Source organism: Danio rerio, chromosome 13 (assembly GCF_049306965.1).
Source record: "Danio rerio strain Tuebingen ecotype United States chromosome 13, GRCz12tu, whole genome shotgun sequence".
In the NCBI taxonomy this organism is placed as follows: Eukaryota; Metazoa; Chordata; class Actinopteri; order Cypriniformes; family Danionidae; genus Danio; species Danio rerio.
The window spans coordinates 49,104,216-49,125,841 of NC_133188.1; the positions used below are offsets into that span (position 1 = coordinate 49,104,216).

Genomic DNA, 21,626 nt, shown 5'->3' on the forward strand with positions numbered 1-21,626 from the left:
AGTTTCTGAAATACTCAGACCAGCCCGACACCAACCATGCCACATTCAAAGTCACTTAAATCACCTTTCTTCCCCATTCTGATGCTCGATTTGAACTGCAGCAGATCATCTTGATCATGTCTACATGCCTAAATGCATTGAGTTGCTGCCATGTGATCGGCTGATTAGAAATTCGGTGTACCTAATAAAGTGGCCGGTGAGTGTAGGTTTGCGTTGCTGCAATGCTGTGTGTTTTTTGTATACTGCATTGGTTGCTGTTGAGTGTATCAGTTTGTCTATGTCAGGCTGAAACAAGCTGCTCTCTGTGTGTTTTGCGTCCACCTTTGTAATTCAATCCAGCATCAATTTCCACTGGCTTGACATTGTCTTAGACGTCGTTGTTTGGTTTCATTTGTTTGATAGGAGCCAGAATTTCTTTAATTACAGACATTTTATAGTGTAAATTGTTAACTTAAGCAATCTCTTAAACACACACACACATGCATACATGCATGTCAGACAGAAAGACAGACACACGTATGCATACATGCATAGACACCCACATCCATATACACACATACATTCATACATGCGCAAGCATACATGCCTACACGCACGTATACACACAAATAAATGTATACGCGTACATGCATACATACACGCATGATTACACACACACACACATACATACAGGCATGATTGCACACATGATTACACACACATACATACATACATACATACATACATACATACATACATACATACACACATGCATACACACAGTTATGTGCATGCACGCATATATACAGACAGACATGCTTGCATAAGTACACATGCATACGTACGCATGCATGCATGCCTGTGCATGCATACAAGCATAATTACACACATACACACAGGCATGCACATGATTACACACACACACTTGCATATATGCGCACACACGCACACACATGCATGCATACACACACTGGCATGCATACACCTATATACACACAGACATACATGCACACACACATGCATGCATACGCACACACATATACTGCTATTGCATTTGTTGATTGGTTCGGTCGTCTCTATTATTAGTGTGTCTTCACGTTCTTCATTTCTTTGTCACCAAATTCGGGAACTACAGGAGAAATAAGAACATGTTTAACACACACACACACACACATGAATGTAAATGCAAATGTGTTTATTAGCTAATTCCACTTGAACCACACTATAGTAAAGTCTACTATACTGTTCATATAGCATTTATAGCTCTTCGTTAATGAACGCAATAGTGTACTGTGGTATTACCTATACTAGTGATATACTGTAGTATACTTGAGTTTTTTTCTACAGTAAACTGAATGTTTGTATAATTTACCCTATACTTGTGAAAATTACAGCACTGGGTCAGTTTATATTACTATAGTTGAGGTGTTTCCATAGCAATTATAATATTACCGCAACAGATTAAAGTTCTTTACTGTAGTATTTACTATAAGTTACCAGTGTTGGGGGTAATGCATTTCAAGTAACGCGAGTTACGCAATAATATTATTTTTCTAAGTAACGAGTAATGTAACGCATTACTTTAAAAAAAGTAAGTAGTAATATTTAAGTTACTTTATTAAACCGTAACAATAACACTGGATAATAACTACACACTATGAATCATTTACTAAGCATTAGCAGATAGTGAATACATTAACTCTACATTAATAGTCGTTAGTAAGCAATTTATAACTGCAGCTACAAATGCTCTATTCTTGACTTATAACCTTAATGATGTGCATAATAATTGTATTTTGTAATTTTTGACTGGTTAATTTTTCATTACTAAAATAAAGTGTTGCATTATTTACAAACCATTTGTATTTAATAGTCGTTGGAGGTGTTTAAGATCATTCAGAATGAGTTAATAAATGATTAATAAACTATTGAAATTAGTTTATATGTCTTATTATTCAGGCATATAGTAATGTTACTATGCATGTTAATAAATGCTTTATTAACACAACGTCATGCAGTTTTGTGACCTAATCTAAAGTGAGGACTATTTATGCTTGGTAAATCCCTTATAAATGACAATTAAAGGTTTGGTGTCAAATGAACAATAATCTTTGCAATCTAATCTAAATTACTGTAAAGTGTAAACATTGCTGAGTAACAGGAGTGTCAAAATATGACTGGATAAAACAACTACAGTACAATAATTTAACAATATAATAGAATGCCATGTTTAAACTGTACATTAATCTTATTTTAGATAAGGTTGCAAATATTTATTTTTCATTTGATACAGTTTGAATAAATAGAAATGAATAAAGTTGTTAATTTTCTTTTCTTCCTGTTTAGAATAAATAGGTTATAAAGCATTTATTAACATACAAAATAACTATTAGTATATGCCTGAATTATAAATGTTAATTTGAATAGTTTATTAATCATTTACTAACACATTCAGAATTATTTTAAAAAACACCAACTATGCTTAAACAACTGGTTTGTAAATAATGCAATATTTAATTTAGTAATGAAAAATCAATCATTAAAGTATGAAAACACAATATTAAGCACAATATAAATGTGGTTATAAGTCAAGAATACAGCATTTGTAGCTGCAGTCATAAACTGCTTACTAACGTTTATTAATGCAGAGTTAATGCTTAACAAATATTGATTTCACTATCTGCTAATGCTTAGTAAATGGTTCATACATTCTCAGAAATAAAGGTATGTGAGCTGTCACTGGGGTAGTACCATTTCAAAAGGTACACATTTGTACTTGAAGGGTCCATATTGGTACCTCAATAGTATATATTAGTACCTACAAATTTTAAGAGGAACACTTTTGTACTTTTTAGGTACTAATATGTACCCCTGAGGCATTAATATGGACCTTTTAGGTACAAATTTGTATCTTTTAAAAAGGTACCACCCCAGTGACATCTCACATACTTTTATTTCTGAGAGGCCAACCCTGTTCCTGGAGAGCCACCTTCCTGCAGGTTTCAGTTGCTACCCATATCAAACACACCTGAACCAAATAATTAGGACCTAAACACCACGTGATAATTACAGGCAGGTGTGTTTGATATGGGTAGCAACTGAAATCTGCAGGAAGGTGGCTCTCCAGGAACAGGGTTGGTCACCCCTGGTGTAGTGTGTAGTTCAGGGGTCACCAACATGGTAGCCCGCCAGGTTCACATGAGTTGCCCGCGGGCCTGTTCTAAAAATAGCTCACCATAGCACCACATATGAGTAAGCTTCATCTAATATTTTTATAGGTATTCTTTTTAAATCACACTTGCCTTGGTGTAAATTTGAAAATTACTTTAAGTTATTTATTAAAAAAAAACTTTAAAAACAATATTAGACAAATGAAGTGTTACATGTAGATATTTATCTAACTTGTTAAATCGTTGTTGACAACTACTGTGAGAAATCATTAACATGATCAATGTCTTCACATAGATGAATTTTATTAATTATTAACAATAACATATAATTAAAAGTCAACTAAGAAAAATGTGTTATTTAATAACTGGTAGCCCTTCACACTAATCGGTACCCAAGAAGTAGCTCTCAGTTTCCAAAAGGTTGGTGAGCCCTGGTGTAGTTATTATAAAGTGTTACCAAAGTAACTTGAGCTTCTTTTTAGATTAACGAATTCGCTTTTAAACACTAATTTGCTGAATTAAAATGAGTGTAATTGGGTTGATTGATCCACACTCTTGAGAGAATGAGCTTCCCACGGGAACAGACAGAAACCAAGATGGCATTCCTGTGATGGAGGTATTCCCATTATTCTGAACACATGGAAGAAAAGGGGATTGCAGTCTCAATGGATGGTGATTTTACTGAACTAATAACACAAGAACACAGAAGAAGCAAACACACTGCTTTCAACTTTCATTAATCTGAATATACATGGCATGTAGAGCGTCAGGAAGTTCTCAGAAGGTACCTATTCTAATCTTTTTTTAACTAATTATCTTTAAAGGTAAATGAAGGTGTAGATTACACAGTGTGTGGTTAAATGCAGAGCTCCTCTGTTCATTTATTCATTCTCTTGTCGGCTTAGTCCCTTTATTAATCCTGGGTCGCCACAGCGGAATGAACCGCCAACTTATCCAGCAAGTTTTTACGCAGCGGATGCCCTTCCAGCCGCAACCCATCTCTGGGAAACATCTACACACACACACTCATACACTACGGACAATTTAGCCTACCCAATTCACCTGTACCGCATGTCTTTGAACTGTGGGGGAAACCGGAGCTCCCGGAGGAAACCCACGTGAAGGCAGGGAGAACATGCAAACTCCACACAGAAACGCCAACTGAGCCGAGGTTCGAACCCAGGGACCTTCTTGCTGTGAGGCGACAGCACTACCTACTGCGCCACTGCCTCACCCAGCTCCTCTGTTAAAAAAAGAAATCACCCTGCGAGCTCTGAAAGAGATCATGCCCTTAGACAGCGATGAAAAAGTAACTCAAAATTAGCGTAACGCATTACTTTCCCTAAAAAGTAACTAAGTAGCCCAAGTAGTTGCGTTTTTGGGAAGTAACTCAATATTGTAATGCATTACTTTCTAAAGTAACTGTCCCCAACACTGTAAATGACCATAGTGTGTTTCATGTGGTCATCGTATTGAAAATTGTGTATGTAAACAAAAGCATTCACCTCCCAGAATGCCTGGTCATCAAAGCACTTTCTGTCCTGCTGCGGTCTCCAGATACTCCATTTCAGAACAATTCCTGTCAATGTGAGTTTTAGTTGTATATTTAGTTACTCAAAATTGATTGGTCAGGGAGTTTCAAGAAGTGTCAATAGTTTATAAACCAGCTTAAGGTATGGGAGTTCATTCCTACTATGAAATAACATCAGGGGTGCCGCTAGCATGTTTGGGCCCTATGAAAAGAAAACGTCTGTGGGCTGGGGGTTTCTTGGGCCCCCCCCTGTTATCTCTGGGGTCCCCAAAAGTGTGTGTGCCCTTGGAATCGTCCTAACTCCCCCACCCCCATAGCAGCGCCCTTATGTTATTATTATTAGGCAGTTTTTTTTTTTTTCAACTTTTAAAGATGGATTTTTTTGGCCTTTTTGCCTTTATTATATAGGACAGTATTGAGACAGGAAGCGAAGTGGGAGAGAGAGAGGGGGTAGGGTAGGGAAATGTCGTCGAGCCGGGATTCAACCTCGCGGAGCCCTGACGTCCTATTGCACCTTATGTCGACGCGCTAACCACTAGGCTACTGCGCCGACTACTAGGCAGTTTTGTGACAATTCACAGTTATTATGGGCTTCATTTCTTGCAATTGCATTCTAATGCATTCTAACTCTCTGCAACTAAATGAAAATAAAACAGAAGTGTTATTATTAGGTCCTGCTGCTACCAACGATTCAATTAAAACTCAGCTAAGATTCCTAAATGACAATCTGCACAATCATGCGTGTGATTGACAAACATGTAAATGCAGTTGTGCAGAGCAGCTTTTTCCAGCTTAGATTCGGGGCAAAAGTTAAACCGTTTCTTTCTAAAAAAAAAAAAAAAAAAGATCTAGAAATTGTAACCCATGCTTTAATCTCCTCTCGGTTAGACTACTGCAACTCTTTGTACATTGGTCTACCTCAGTCAACACTCTCTCGGTTACAGTTGGTCCAGAATGCAGCCGCCAGATTAATAACAGGAATTTTAAAGCGATCATATTTCCCCTGTCCTTCCCTCATTTCACTTGCTACCTATAAAATTCAGAGTTGATTTTAATATCCTTCTTTTCATTTATAAAGCATCGCACAATTCTGCCCCGGACTATGCCACTAAACATATTAGGCCATATACAGCTTGTAGACTGTTAAGATCCCATGACCAGTTTCTTCTGTCTGTCCCTCGGTCTTTCTGCAAATCAAAAGGTTATCGAGCTTTCTGTGTTGCGGCCCCAAGGCTCTGGAACAGTCTCCCTCTGAACATCAGGATTTTCCTTCATTGGATGCTTTTAAATCTAATTTAAAGACTTATTTTTACTCTCTTGCCTTTGAGTGACGCATGCATGTTATTTCTTCTCTGTATTTTAGTATTACTTGTATACATATATATATATATATATAAATATATATATATATATATATATATATATATATATATATATATATATATATATATATATATATATATATATATATATTTCCTTTTCTTATAGTTTAAATACCAGTGTTTTAGTTTATTTTATCTTCTTTCATTCATTTTCTTTTCGGCTTAGTCGCTTTATTAATCCAGGGTCGCCACCGACACCACCCTCCGAATGAACCGCCAACTTATCCAGCACATTTTTAAGCAGCGGATGCCCTTCCAGCCGCAACCCATCTCTGGGAAACATCTACACACACTCATTCACACTCATACAGTACGGACAATTTAGCCTACCCAATTCACCAGTACCGACTGTAGGGGAAAACGGAGCACCCAGACGAAACCCACGCGAACGCAGGGAGAACATGCAAACTCCACACAAAAATGCCAGCTGACCCAGCCAAGGCTCGAACCAGCGACTTTCTTGCTGTGAGGCGACAGCACTACCTACTGACCCACTGCGTCGCCTATTATTTAATTTAATTTAATTTAATTTAATTTAATTTAATTTAATTTAATTTAATTTAATTTTATTTTATTTTATTTTAGTGTAAAGCACTTTGGATCAGCTACGGTTGTGTAAAATTGTGCTCTAAGTTAAGTTTGCCTTGCCTTCTTACGGGGTGTTCACACCAGACACGGCACGCACAAATAAATTGTGCTATCATGTGTAAATAGATGAACATTTTGAGTTTACTCGCTTCATTCCCGCATCAAATTTGCTTCATTTGCACATCAAATACACTTAACGGGGATTCGCATCATGGGCGAGGCCTGAGGTTTATCCTCAGAGTTGCAGATTGTTCCCACAATACGACACATTTTAATTCTTGTGGTCAGTTATACGATAAGATACAAATTTATTGTCAGACTGTGATCTGAAATTTTTCTTAACTCCATGTTACATACTTGTTACAAAGAGAGACATATACTTCAAGTCGGAATTATAAGCCCTCTCTATATTTGTTTCCCAAATTTTCAATATTATCTGGATGCAGCCTTTATGATGCAAGCTGAGATTGCATCACTCAGCGATGCAATTTGAGACACAATGCACTCAAATGGAGCGAGTGACGTCACTGTGATGGGCAGGGTTAGGAGTGGGGTTAGGTAAGAGCATTAAATAGCATTGGATGCAGCTCAGATTGCACTGCAACAGGTCTGCATCCAGACCTCTCTCCAAATGTCTGTTTAACAGAAAGAAGATTTCTAATTTATTCTGATTTATTTTATCTTTGCCATGATGACAGTGCAAAATATTTGACTTGATATTTTTCAAAATACTAGTATTCAGCTTAAAGCGCAATTTAAAGGCTTAACTTAACTAGGCACGTTAGGGTAATTGGATTTGTTATGTAGACAATTGAAAACAAATATTGTTAAAGGGGGCTAATAATTTTGACCTTAAAATGTTTTTTAAAAAATTAAAAACTGCTTTTATTCTAGCTGAAATAAAACAAAGACTTTTTTTCCAGAAGATAAAAATATTACAATGTATTACCTTGCTCTGTTAAACATCATTTGATCAAAAAAACTACAGGAGGGCAAATAATTTTGACTTCAACTGTACATAAAAGACATATTGTAAATAAACAAAAATAAATAATAAATACATATTACATGCTAAGAAAACATGCAAACAAATGAAATATGATTGGTGTGAATGCGTGAGTACCTGTAGCCACGCCCATCACCAGACACACACACAGTGTTATGAGGAGAACGCAGATGTGATACACTGCAAACTGCACAGCTCTGAAAACAGATACAAAACACTATCAACATTAGCAGGTCAGAAACCAATCTGAGGATCATCTTTTAAACTGCTCATGAGTGATTATTATTTGAGCTTGTTATGAATATGGGATTTGGTTTTATTTTTTTTGTTTATACATACACACACACACATATACTATACACACTTTATTAGGTACACCTTACTAGTACCGGGTTGGACCCCCATTTGCCTTCAGAACTGGTTTAATCCTTCATGGCATAGATTTAACAAGGTACTGGAAATATTCCTCAGAGATTTTGGTCCGTATTGGCGTGATAGCATCAAATAGTTTCTGCAGATTTGTCGGCTGCACATCCATGATGCGAATCTCCCGTTTCACCACCACCAGCCTGAACTGTTAATACAAGGCAGGATGAATCCATGCTTTCATGTTGTTGATGCCAAATTCTGACCTGACCATCTGAATGTCACAGCAGAAATCGAGACTCATCAGATCAGGCAACATTTCTCCAATCTTCTATTGTCCAGTTTTGGTGAGCCTGTGTGAATTGTAGCCTCAGTTTCCTGTTCTTAGCTGACAGGAGTGACACCCGGTGTGGTCTTCTGCTGCTGTAGCCCATCTGCCTCAAAGTTGGACATGTTGTGTGATCAAATATGCTCCTCTGCAGACCTTGGTTGTACTGAGTGGTTATTTGCGTTACTGTTGTCTTTCTATCAGCTGGAACCAGTCTGGACATTTTCCTCTGACCTCTGGCATCAACAAGGCATTTGTGCCCACAGAACTGTCGCTCACTGAATATTTTCTCTTCTTCTGACCATTCTCTTTAAACCATAGATATGGTTGTGCGTGAAAATCCCAGTAGGTCAGCAGTTTCTGAAATACTCAAACCAGCACGTCTGGCACCAACAATCATACCACGTTCAAAGTCACTTGAATCACCTTTCCTCTCCCAACTGCAGCAGATTGTCTTGACCATGTTTGCATGCCTAAATGCATTGAGTTGCTGTCATGTGATTGGCTGATTAGAAATGTGCGTTAACAAGCAATTGGACAGGTGTACCTAATAAAGTGTATAATTTTATTGGTTAAGAGTGAAAGTTATCTTACACTGTGCCTTCCATACTGGCCAGCCGTAGACATAAATGTGCAAACCATCCCAGAATTCCAGGTATAGTGTGAACATTGAGGACGCCGCAGGTGTCGTGACACTCAAAAGCAAACAGCATGTGATCCTGAGTGAAAGAGAACAGCAGAAATCATTGCTTTTAGTTCTTTATATACGGTTGAAGACAAAATTATCAGCCCTGGTGTGAATTATTTTTTTTTCTATCAAATATTTCCCAGATGAAGTTTAACAGAGCAAGGAAATCTTCACAGTATGTCTGATAATATTTTTTCTTCTGGAGAAATTCTTACTTGTCTTATTTCAGCTAGAATAAAAGCAGTTTGAAATTTTTTTTAAAACCATTTTAAGGTCAAAATGATTAGCCCTCTTAAGCAATATCTTGTTTTCAATTGTCGGCAGAACAAACCATCATTATTCATTCATTCATTTTCTTGTCGGCTTAGTCCCTTTAAAAATCTGGGGTCACCACAGCGGAATGAACTGCCAACTTATCCAGCAGGTTTTTACGCAGCGGATGCCCTTCCAGCCGCAACTCATCTCTGGGAAACATCCACACACTCACACACACACTCATACACTATGGACAATTTAGCCTGCCCAATTCACCTGTACCGCACTGTGGCGAAAACCAGAGCACCCGGAGGAAACCCACGCGCACGCAGAGAGAACTTGCAAACTCCTCACAGAAACGCCATCTGAGCTGGGGTTCGACCCAGCGACCTTCTCACTACCTACTGCGCCACTACGTCGCCCCAAAACATCATTATACAATGCTAAAACACAGCGCAAAAGCGCATGCTTGTAGAGAAATTTTATTTACTGTCATCATGACAAAGAAATCAGTTATTAGAATAGTTATTAAAATATCAAGTTTAATAATGTGTTGAAAAATACATTGGATCAGTCAAATTCTGTTTGAAATTAGTCCATTAAAGCAGATTGGACTAACTAATGAATTAAATTAAATCATTTTTATTGTAAAGCACTAAGGATCTATTGTGGTTGTGTTAAATCCAGCTCTATAAATACAATTTGCCTTGCAAATGAAATACTTGAAAATGAAAATTCAAAAGTCAGAATTATGACAAACAAAGTTAAAATTGTTATGTTAAATGGTATAATTTTGAGATAAAAAGCCTAAATTGACATAATAGGTTGAAATTATGACATTATAAGTAAACATTTTGTCATAATCACAAGGTTAAATCGTTAAAATTTACTTAATAAGTCTACAATATGATGCACTAAGCTGAAATGATGAATATAAAACTCAAAACTTTTGTTTAGAATTAACATCCAACTTATTTTACCATTCTAGTAATAAATATTAAAAAAATAGGACCAGAAAGTCTTTTTTCTGCATGTTTTTTCTTGCATGATGTAAATTTGCCTCCCTATTTTACATTCATTCATCTTCATTCATTCATCTTCATTCATTCATTCATTTTCTTGTCGGCTTAGTCCCTTTATTAATCCGGGGTCGCCACAGCGGAATGAACCGCCAACTTATCCAGCAAGTTTTTATGCAGCGGATGCCCTTCCAGCCGCAACCCATCTCTTGGAAAATTCATTCATCTTCCTTCGGCTTAGTCCCTTTATTAATCCGGGGTCGCCACAGCGGAATGAACCGCCAACTTATCCAGCAAGTTTTTATGCAGCGGATGCCCTTCCAGCCGCAACCCATCTCTGGGAAAATTCATTCATCTTCCTTCGGCTTAGTCCCTTTATTAATCCGGGGTCGCCAAAGCGGAACGAACTGTAAAATTGTCCAGCATATGTTTTACACAGCGGATGCCCTTCCAGCTGCAACCCTACACTGGGTAACACCCATACACACTCATTCACACACACTACGGCCAATTTAGTTTATTCAATTCACCTATAGCGCATGTGTTTGGACTGTGGGGGAAACTGTATACCTGGAGGAAACCCATGCCAAGACAGGGAGAACAGGCAAACTCCACACAAAAATGCCGACTAGCCCAGCCTGGTCTTGAACCAGCGACCATCTTGCTGTGAGGCAATCATGCTACTCACTGCGCCACTGTGATGCCCTTATTTCAGACTCTTTAGCCCAGGGGTCACCAATCTCGGTCCAGGAGGGCGGTGTCTCTGCAGGGTTTAGCTCCAACTTGCCTCAACACCCCTACCTAGGTGTTTCAAGTATACCTAGTAAGACCTTGATTAGCTTGTTCAGGTGTGTTTGATTAGGGTTGGAGCTAAAATCAGCAAGACACCGGACCTCCAGGAACAAGTTTGGTGACCCCTGCTTTAGCCAAATAAAACACACACTTTCCATTGAAAGCACTTGTGAAAACAGTTTGAGGATTTGGTTGAATTGAGTTTGATTTATTTTCATCGGGGGACACATGGAGGAAGGTTTTCGCTGGCTGTAGGTTTTGATTACTGTGATTTTTACCTTCATGTACCGGAATCCTAGGCCTGATAAGAGGGATGCACAGAAGCCGATCACCATGGCGACCCATGGCTCAGAAACTGCTGTCATGGCAACTCCAATGGCAACACCAGCAGAAAGAGCAGAGCTCTGGACGTGAACCTGCACAGAAAAGAGCAGATAAGCATCACACTCATCATCATCTGCCCATCTCAACAACTCATTCTGCTGATGGATTTCTGGAAAAAGCAATTTTCTAATAAGTAAATAATGTAAAAAAGCATGTGGGGCGTCACGGTGGCGCAGTGGGTAGCACAATCGCTTCACAGCAAGAAGGTCGCTGGTGCGAGCCCCAGCTGGGTCAGTTCTGTGTGGAGTTTCCTCCGGGTGCTCCGGTTTCCCCCACAAGTCTAAAGACGTGGTATAGGTGAATTGGCTAAGCTAAATTGTCCATAGTGTATGTGTGTGAATGAGTGGATATGGGTGTTTCCCAGTGATGGGTTGCAGCTGGAAGGGCATCCACTGCGTAAAAAACATATGCTGGATAAGTTGGCAGTTCATTCCGCTGTGGTGACCCCTGATTAATAAAGGGACTAAGCCAAAAATGATTAAATAAATGAAAAAAAGCATGTGATTATGGGATGACGGTGACGTGAGGCTTCTCCCAGTTACGTTGTGATTTGTAAACAGTGTTAGGTGTAGTTGCAAGATAATTCAGTCATTCATTCAGTCATTCATTTGCTTTCAGCTTAATATCTTGTTTATTAGGAGTCACCACAGCAGAATGACTCGCTAACTATTTCAATAGTATCTGGATGCAGTCTTTATAAGCAAGCTGAGATTGCATCACTCAGCGATGCGATGTCAGACACAATGCATTCAATGGAGAGAGTGGCGTCACTGTGACGGGTAGGGTTAGGCGAGCGCATTAAAAAGCCTTGGATGCAGCTCAGATTATATTTTTTATATGATATTTTTTATATTTATTATATTATATTATATTATTAGACTTTTTTCAGAATTGGAGTTGTATTATCTATGCAGGATTTCTCACCATGTTCATTTTCCCTTTAGAGCTGGTGAGCATGGAGACAGACATCGCCACTACAACACTGACAGCCAGAGACAGGTACGTCCCATATATTACAGTGAGTCTCAGCGCTCTCTCCCACCGGCTGCTCAACAGCGCAGAGTTAAAACTGGGCCAGAACATCCACATGAACAGCGTTCCTGTCACACAGAGAGAATTAAAAGTACTCTGTAAAAATATCTGTTAGTGAACAGTTTCCATATTTCGGGATTCGCAAGTGTTTTCCGTCTATTTACAGCTGTTAGTAGCATTATGTGAGTTTCATCTATGCCCTGTGGACTTTTGATGTTGAAAATTCAACTCTACAGTTTAACAAAGTGACTTTTATTGACATTTTGGTCATTTGAAATAATACAACGTATAAGAAATAATATATTGAAAAGTAAGTCTGTAGAGTTACCTACCCCTTCAGGTGTTTTTTGGGGAGTTTGAGAGATAATGTACTCACCGAACATTGCGAATAAGCCAGTCTTGCGGTCAGTCTTCTCTTTCTCATGGTGTGGTTTGATGCCCTCTCTGTGCAGCACCCATGACACCATCACACCGAAGAGAGAGCCGAAGATATGCAGCAGCATGATACTGTACAGCGCGTCAGCCTGAAAACACAGTGCAGATTTAAAGGGATAGTTCACACAAACATTTAAACTCACATCCATACAAACTCATACACTACAGTCAATTTAGTTTATTCAATTCACCTATACCACATATGTTTAGACTGTGGGGGAAACCGGAGCACCCGGAGGAAACCCAAGCCAACACGAAGAAAACATGCAAACTCCACACAGAAATGCCAACAGACCCAGCCAGGACTGGAACCAGCGACCTTCTTGCTGTGAGGCGACAGACAGTGCTAACCACGGTGCTAGACCGCATGTCGTCCCATGAAGGAATCGAATTTATTATTTGTATGTAAGGGATGTACAATTTCTCTTACGTGGAGCAGAGTTCTCAGGATCCACTGATTGACCACGAATCCTGTGACCTCCACCAGAGACATCAGCAAAAGCTGGACCGGATTTGTCTTCCCATGAACGGCTCCTATCGCAATCAGTGCGGACGCAGTGCTGAGTTCTGCCTCGATCACACTACATGAGAAACACAAAGAGTGAAGAGTGGTCACATTTAAAGTAAAAACAATTGAAACCTTTTTCATTATTGTAATAATTCCAACACAATCTCACAGTAATTCGAAACTTTTTGCTTTAGTGGCTAATTCGCATGAATTCGTACGATCTAATTTGTACAATTTAGTATGATTTGCTCATCCCCCAATGACGGTTGGGTTTAGGGGTGGGGTTAGGTGCCATGCCTACTTTTTAAAATCATACAGTTTCGTACGACTGAACTCGTGAATTAGCCACTTAACTGGCAAAACATAAAAGACTTAAGTTTTCTCGTGAGATCAGGCTGAATAATTCAGATTCCTACACTTATGCACTGTTCTAAGCTGCTATATAATGCATTGAAAAAAATGATTAATTGGATTTACCGATTTTTAATTTTTTTTTGTTACGTGGTTGCAAACCATTTACAGGTGTAATCAGAATTATTAGCCCCTTTTCAATTTTTTTTTTCTTTTTTAAATATTTCCCAAATTATGTTTAACAGAGCAAGGAAATTTTCACAGTATCACTGATAATATTTTTTTCTTCTGGAGAAAGTCTTATTTGTTTTATTTCGGCTAGAATAAAAGCAGTTTTTAATTTTTTTAGCTCCTTTATGCCCCATTTTTTTAGATAGTCTACAGAACAAACCATCATTATACAATAACTTGCCTAATTACCCTAACCTGCCTAGGTAACCTAATTAACCTAGTTAATGATAATCATAATAATAATACATATTATATAAAGGCGCCTTTCTAGCAACTCAAGGACACCGTACAATCAACAAGAGCAATAAAACAACAAGAGAAATAATAAAATATACATAGAAATAGTGCAGTTAAAATTAAGTATTGGGCGAGGCAGTGGCGCAGTAGGTAGTGCTGTCGCCTCACAGTAAGAAGGTCGCTGGTTCGAACCTCGGCTCAGTTGGCGTTTCTGTGAGGAGTTTGCATGTTCTCCCTGCGTTCGTGTGGGTTTTCTCCGGGTGCTCCGGTTTCCCCCACAGTCCAAAGACATGCGGTACAGGTGAATTGGTTAGGCTAAATTGTCCATAGTGTATGAGTGTGTGTGTTTGTGTGGATGTTTCCCAGAGATTGGTTGCGGCTGGAAGGGCATCCGCTGCGTAAAAGCTTGCTGGATAAGTTGGCGGTTCATTCCGCTGTGGTGACCCCGGATTAATAAAGGGACTAAGCCGACAAGAAAATGAATAAATGAATGAAATTAATGATTTAAAGCCATCTTAAATAAGTGGGTTTTGAGTCTTGATTTGAATAGTGTGAGGGAGTCAGTGTTTCTGATGGCAGGTGGTAATGCGTTCCAAGTCCGCGGAGCAGAGCGGCTAAATACTCTGCATGCCCATAGTCGAAAGACGAGAAGAGGGAACAGACAAGTGGAGGGAGAAAGAAGATCGCAGGGTGCGAGAAGGAGCAGAAATGTGGATGAGGGCAGACAAATATGGAGGGGCGAGACTGTGGATGGCTTTGAATGTTAACATCAAGATTTTAAAGTCAATTCGAAAATGAACAGGTAACCAATGAAGCTGCTGCAGGACAGGGATGATGTGATGAGAAGAAGGGGTTCTGGTGATGATACGGGCAGCTGAGTTCTGGACCAACTGAAGCTTACGGAGGGATTTATGAGTGAGACCAAAGAGAAGAGAGTTGCAGTAATCTAAACGAGATGTGACAAGGCTATGAACGACAACAGCAGTGGCATGAGGCGTAAGAGAAGGGCGGAGACGGTTAATGTTGCATATGTGGAAGTAAGCAGACCGGATGATGTTATAGATGTGAGAATCAAAAGATAGTGTGCTGTCAAGGATGTTAAGCCTTTAAATGGCACTTTAAGCTGTATAGAAGTGTCTTGAAAAATATCTAAAATATAAAAAATATCTATAAAGATAAAATAAATCAGTCATTAGAGATGAGTTATTAAAACTATTATGTTTAGAAAACGGTTAAAAAATCTATTTTGGTTAAACAGAAATTGGGGAAACAAATAAACAGGGGAATAATTCTGACCTCAACTGTGTAATAAAGCTTGGATGCAAAATAATTATCTTAAACTAAATAGTTCGAAAACAGATTTTATTGGTTGACACTCCTTATAATGTCAAGAGGTGTAGAGAATTTGAGTTAACGGTTGATGGGTCTGTCTTATCACCATCTACGCAGGTGCGTAATCTTGGTGTTCCCCTTGACTCTCAGCTTAGTCTGAAGCCTCCTTTTAAACATGTAACTAAAACGGCCTTTTATCATCTTCGTAATATAGCCCGATTACGTCCTTTCCTCTCGAGGCCTTTCTCTGCTCGGAGGGTTACCAGCAAATTCTGTCAAGATTTTACAATAAATCCAAAATTCTGCTGCACGTGTGTTGACATATACATCGTCTCGGTCGCACATCACTCCCATACTCCAACAGCTTCACTGGCTGCCCGTCAAGTCTCAGATTGATTGACATTGATTTTAACATATAACATTTACATTTACATTTACATTTAGTCATTTAGCAGACGCTTTTATCCAAAGCGACTTACAAATGAGGACAAGGAAGCAATTTACACAACTAAGAGCAACAATGAATAAGTACTAAAGGCAAGTTTCAGGTCTGTAAAGTCTAAGAAGGGAAGTGTTAGTAATTTTTTTTTTTTTTTTTTTTTTTTTGTACAGTTAGTGTGATATTCAAATAGGCAATTGCAGATTAGGAAGTGAAGTGGAGACTAAATAGTTGAGTTTTTAGTCGTTTCTTGAAAATAGCGAGTGACTCTGCTGTTCTGATGCAGTTAGGGAGTTCATTCCACCAACTGGGCAGATTGAGCGTGAGCGTTCGCGAAAGTGATTTTTTTCCTCTTTGGGATGGAACCACGAGGCGACGTTCATTCACAGAACGCAAGTTTCTGGAGGGCACATAGATCTGCAGAAGTGAGTGCAGATAAGAAGGTGCTAGGCCAGAAGTCACTTTGTAGGCAAACATCAGAGTTTTGAATTTGATGCGAGCAGCAACTGGCAGCCAGTGCAAACGGACTAGCAGCGGAGTGACATGTGCTCGTTTAGGTTCATTGAAGACAACTCGTGCTGCTGCATTCTGGAGCAGTTGAAGAGGCTTGATAGAGTTAGCTGGAAGCCCAGCTAGTAGAGAGTTGCAGTAATCCAGTTTGGAGAGAACAAGAGCTTGAACAAGGAGTTGAGCTGCATGTTCAGATAAGAAGGGTCGGATCTTTCTGATGTTATAGAGTGCAAATCTGCACGATCGAGCAGTTCTAGAAATGTGGTCAGAGAAGTTTAGTTGGTCATCAATCGTTACTCCAAGGCTTTTCACCATTTTGGATGCAGTAATGGTTGCCCCATCCATCTGGATTGAAAAGTTATGGTGTAGAGTCGGGTTGGCAGAAACTACAAGCATTTCCGTTTTTGCGAGGTTCAGCTGAAGATGATGATCTTTCATCCAGTGTGAAATATCCAACAGGCAGGCTGAGATACGAGCTGGAACCGAGGGATCATCAGGATGAAAAGAGAGGTATAGCTGGGTATCATCAGCATAGCAGTGGTAGGAGAATCCATGTCTCTGGATGACTGGTCCTAGAGATGATGTGTAGATGGAGAAGAGAAGTGGCCCAAGAACAGAGCCTTGAGGTACCCCAGTGTTTAGATGCTGTAGGTTGGACACCTCTCCCCTCCAAGACACCCTGAATGACCTGTCAGAGAGGTAAGATCTGAACCATTGTATAACAGTGCCCGCAACGCCCAGTGACTCAAGCGTAGATAGCAGGATCTGGTGGTTGACAGTGTCAAAAGCAGCTGACAAGTCCAGCAAAATGAGGACTGATGATTTAGAGTCTGCATATAAGGAGGTTCATGGTTCTGCTCCAGGTTACATTTGTGACCTGATATCTATTTCCTCTACCTCTCGCTGTCTACGCTCTGCCTCAAGTCCTATGCTGTTTCAGCCTCGCTGCAAACTCAGCACCATGGGAGGTAGGGCATTCTCTTTCCGTGCCCCCAAACTATGGAATGCTCTTCCCACTAACATTATGCCAGTTCATTGGACGCTTTTAAAAAGTTACTTAAAACTCACCTTTTCAGGACTGTTTTTAATTTGTGATATCTTTATTCTTACTGTGTTTTTTATTGTACTTTGTTATTGTTTACTGTGCTTTGTTGTTTTTACTTTCTTGTAAGCGCTTTGGGTTTTAGAAAAGCGCGTTAAAAATTAAATATATTATTATTTTTATTATTATTATTATTATTATTCATGCTAGTGACATGCTAATTCACGCTAGAATCATGCTAGTAACATGCTAATTCATGCTAGAATCATGCTAATAACATGCTAATTCATACTAGAATTATGCTAGTGATTCCCCACCAATTCATAACTGACTTTTATTTTCAAATAGTCTGCTAGTTATTTTATTTTCAAGATCTGCTGTTGTTTTCAGTAGTATGTCAATAAATGTCAGGTATATCAGCCTAATTGAAACAGTTACAAATATGGGGAAATTAGCTTCAAATGATAGAATACGTAACAAGTATTAGAAAATTGAAAATAAAATAAAAGGGTTAGCTTATTAAAATCAATGACCAATACAGAATTTAAATCAAGTCATAAAATCTCATTCACTTTTTATTTACTGTGTTTAACATTGATTAAAGTTACTGTAGTTATTTAGTGAAGAGCAGCGAAAGCAACTCAACATAAAAGTTCTAGTAAGTTGAAACATTGTCTGTCCAGTTTTCAGGGTTGAAGTTCAGTTTAGTTCAGTTCAGTGTGATTTAATTTTTCACTGCTGAAAGTCCCAACACTGTAGAGCAAATCCATCGATGCGGGGACTAAGGGACTAAGCCGAAGTAAAATGAATGAATGAATGAATGAATGAATGAATGAATGAATGAATGAATGAATAACACGGTGTATAATGTAAGTCAATGACATTTTTTCCCCTCAGTATTCTTCAGAATATTTACTTTGTGTTCAACAGTAGAAAGTCAAACAGGTTTGGAAGTAAGTAAATTATTTGAATTTTTTGGGTGTACTATCACTTTAAATACTACCTCTTCATGCTGATGTGGATCTGTCCTCTGTGGTGGCGGTGTTGTGGCAGAAGGAAGCCGTTCATCAGGACGGCCCACTGGACAGCCATTGCTGCTAACAGCACATTAAACCCAGATCCACTCAAACCATATCGCACAAGAAACGTGGCCAGGAATCCAAAGCCCATGAATATCATCACATGAACATCTTGGAAATCTGTTTAAAACAAACACAAATGTATAGAATTAAGTATAAAAGCTTTAGGCCAAACGCTTGCTGGTCAGTCTGGTGTTGGAGAAATACATCTTATCAACCCAAACCAGATATGTTGTGGCTCCACACCCTAACAGCAAATGTGCCACGCATATACAAAGGAAAAATGGTATGCATTCAGAATAAATGAACAGTCAATTATTAATTCTTCACAGTTTTTTTCATAAGTTTCAAAAAAAAAAGCACAAGAATTAAAGAGATAGGTCATTTAGTTATGAAAAATCTGTCATGATTCACTCGTCTCTTGTTATAAAACTCTTCATAGAACTTTTGTGTGTGTGTGTGTGTGTGTGCGTGTGTATGTATGTATGTATGTATGTATATATATATATATATATATATATATATATATATATATATATATATATATATATATATATATATATATATATATATATATATATATGCAAAATTATTAAACCCTCCTGTGAATGACTTTTTTCTATAAAATGTTTCCCAAAAGATGTTTAGGAGAGCAAGGAAATTTTCACAGTATGTCTGATAATATTTTTTCTTCTTGAGAAAGTCTTATTTGTTCTATTCCAGTTAGAATAAAAGCAGTTTTTTATATTTTAAACACCATTTTTGGGTCAAAATTATTAGCCCCTTTAAGCTATCTTTTTGATAGTCTGCATCATTATACTCTTTTAAAATTGTTGGGTTGAAAATACCCCGACATATAACAAAACTATAGATTATTAAAGCACCTTCGCAACTATGGGTTATTTTAACAGAACGCATTGGGTTATATAATTTATCCCAATGCATTGGGTTATTTTGGCTAAATGTTATGTTTTCCATTCTGGTATTACTAATACTACTTTTAATTTTATAATGATGGTTGTGTAAATAAATAAATGTCTTCGCTGTGTCTTAAAAGTGAGAATGACGGAAAAACTAACTGTAGAGATGAACACGTGAGGAAGGGAAAGCGTTTTATCCATTTAATATAGGCTATGAATCGCGCATTTGTATCATCAATAATTAAGAGTGCTGGTAAAACGAATATAAAAAACACGACATGGAGAGGTAATTTGATAAACAAAAACAATATTATTGCGCTAGAGCTTAAATTTTATAACACAAAAACAACATTAAATATATTAATACAGCTGTTCTGTGTCAGTTAAATCAGTTGACTGTTGAAATTCAAATTTTAACCCAGCTGGTTGAGTTATATATATATATATATATATATATATATATATATATATATATATATATATATATATATATATATATATATATATATATATATATATATATATATATATATATATATATATATATAATATAAATGACCAAATAAAGGTTATAAATAACCCAACAAAGCACCAAATACGTAACCCAACTGGTTGAGTTATTAATAAATAACCTAATAAAGGTTAAAAAATAACCCAACAAAGCACCAAATATGTTTAACTCAACCATTGGGTTACGTATTTGGTGCTTTGTTGGGTTATAACTCAACGTTTTTAGTGTGTACAATAATATACATTATACAAAACTTGCCAATTACCCTAACCTGCCTAGTTAACCCAATTAACCTAAGTTAAGCCTTTAAGCTGTATAGAAGTGTCTTAAAAACATCTAGTCAAATATTATTTACTGTCATCATGGCAAAGATAAAATAAATCAGTTATTATGAATGAGTTATTAAACCTGTCATGCTTAGTAATGTGTTCATATCTGTTTTTCTAATATGGATGTCAATGGTTACCAGATCCAGCATTCTTCTAAATATCTTATTTTGTGTTCAACAGAAAAAGGAAACTTATAAAGGCTTGTAACAACTTGAGGGTGAGTAAATGATCAGTAAATGTTAATTTTTGTGTGAACTATAAGTGAATGTGTGAACAACAGTCAGTTTTTTTGCTGCATTATCTTGTGATAACATGTAAACATATACACTACAACATCGATGCTGTAAAAGGAACAGTATAAAATTGAAATGAAGTCACATGAAGTGCTCACCAGCGGTTTATCAGGAAGAGAAAAACACTAGCTGTGCATACTCTATTTGTAGAAGAGGTCAACATGAAGAATTTGTCCTGAGATTTAGAATTAAACTTCAGGGGGTATTAAATTAAATAAATTAATTTAGAAAGATGCGGCACTGTGTTATTTTTTAAGGAATTTGAGGGTCTGTTAGTAAAATATTAACAAGCTTGTTTTTTATATTCTTATTGTGACAAAAAATAATGTCATTCAGGTATATTTTTAGCAATTGCAAAAAAATAAAAGTAATTGTATGGGTAAAAATTATTATTTTTTATGCCAAAAAAATCATTAAATATAAAGATCATGTTACATGAGGACATTTTGTACATTTCCTACTGTAAATATATCAAACCTAGTATTATTTTTTTGTCATTTGCACAATGCTAAGGCTAATTTTCTCTTTAAAAAAAAAGATTTGGGCTACTGTTGCAGGTGAGCAGAAAATAACACGATTATAAACTTTGTCCAAGAAAAAAACACACGTTTGCAGGTTTTTAAAAGATTCATAACAAAGCCTTACTGTAATTCAGACTTACTGACCTGCATATGAGTGGACGAAGGGCTCACTTTCAGACCTTCTGTACTCTTGCTTCTCTATTTTCACCAAAAAGACAAACAGTAGGAGAAAGAGGGTCTCCAGCAGGAAGGCCACCAGAGGAAGTCTTGAGCGGAGACTGGGGGCGTATTGAGGAGCCATTATTACTGAGACCAACTCTGAATGTCTGTAATCTCACCCGGCCAGAGATGACGAACATGGAAAATCA

General features: G+C 37.7%; 1 protein-coding gene across 1 annotated transcript; it reads right to left on the reverse strand.

Annotated features, from left to right (window-relative positions):
- Positions 1 to 411: 411 nt before the first annotated feature.
- On the reverse strand, positions 412 to 21,601 carry rhd (Rh blood group, D antigen). Its single transcript, NM_001024819.1, is given in 10 exon segments — positions 412 to 1,108; positions 4,655 to 4,728; positions 7,774 to 7,853; positions 8,945 to 9,069; positions 11,383 to 11,520; positions 12,413 to 12,588; positions 12,897 to 13,044; positions 13,386 to 13,536; positions 18,609 to 18,804; positions 21,403 to 21,601. Coding segments are annotated over 10 exon segments (1,272 nt in total). The 5' UTR covers positions 21,560 to 21,601; the 3' UTR covers positions 412 to 1,081.
- Positions 21,602 to 21,626: the final 25 nt, after the last annotated feature.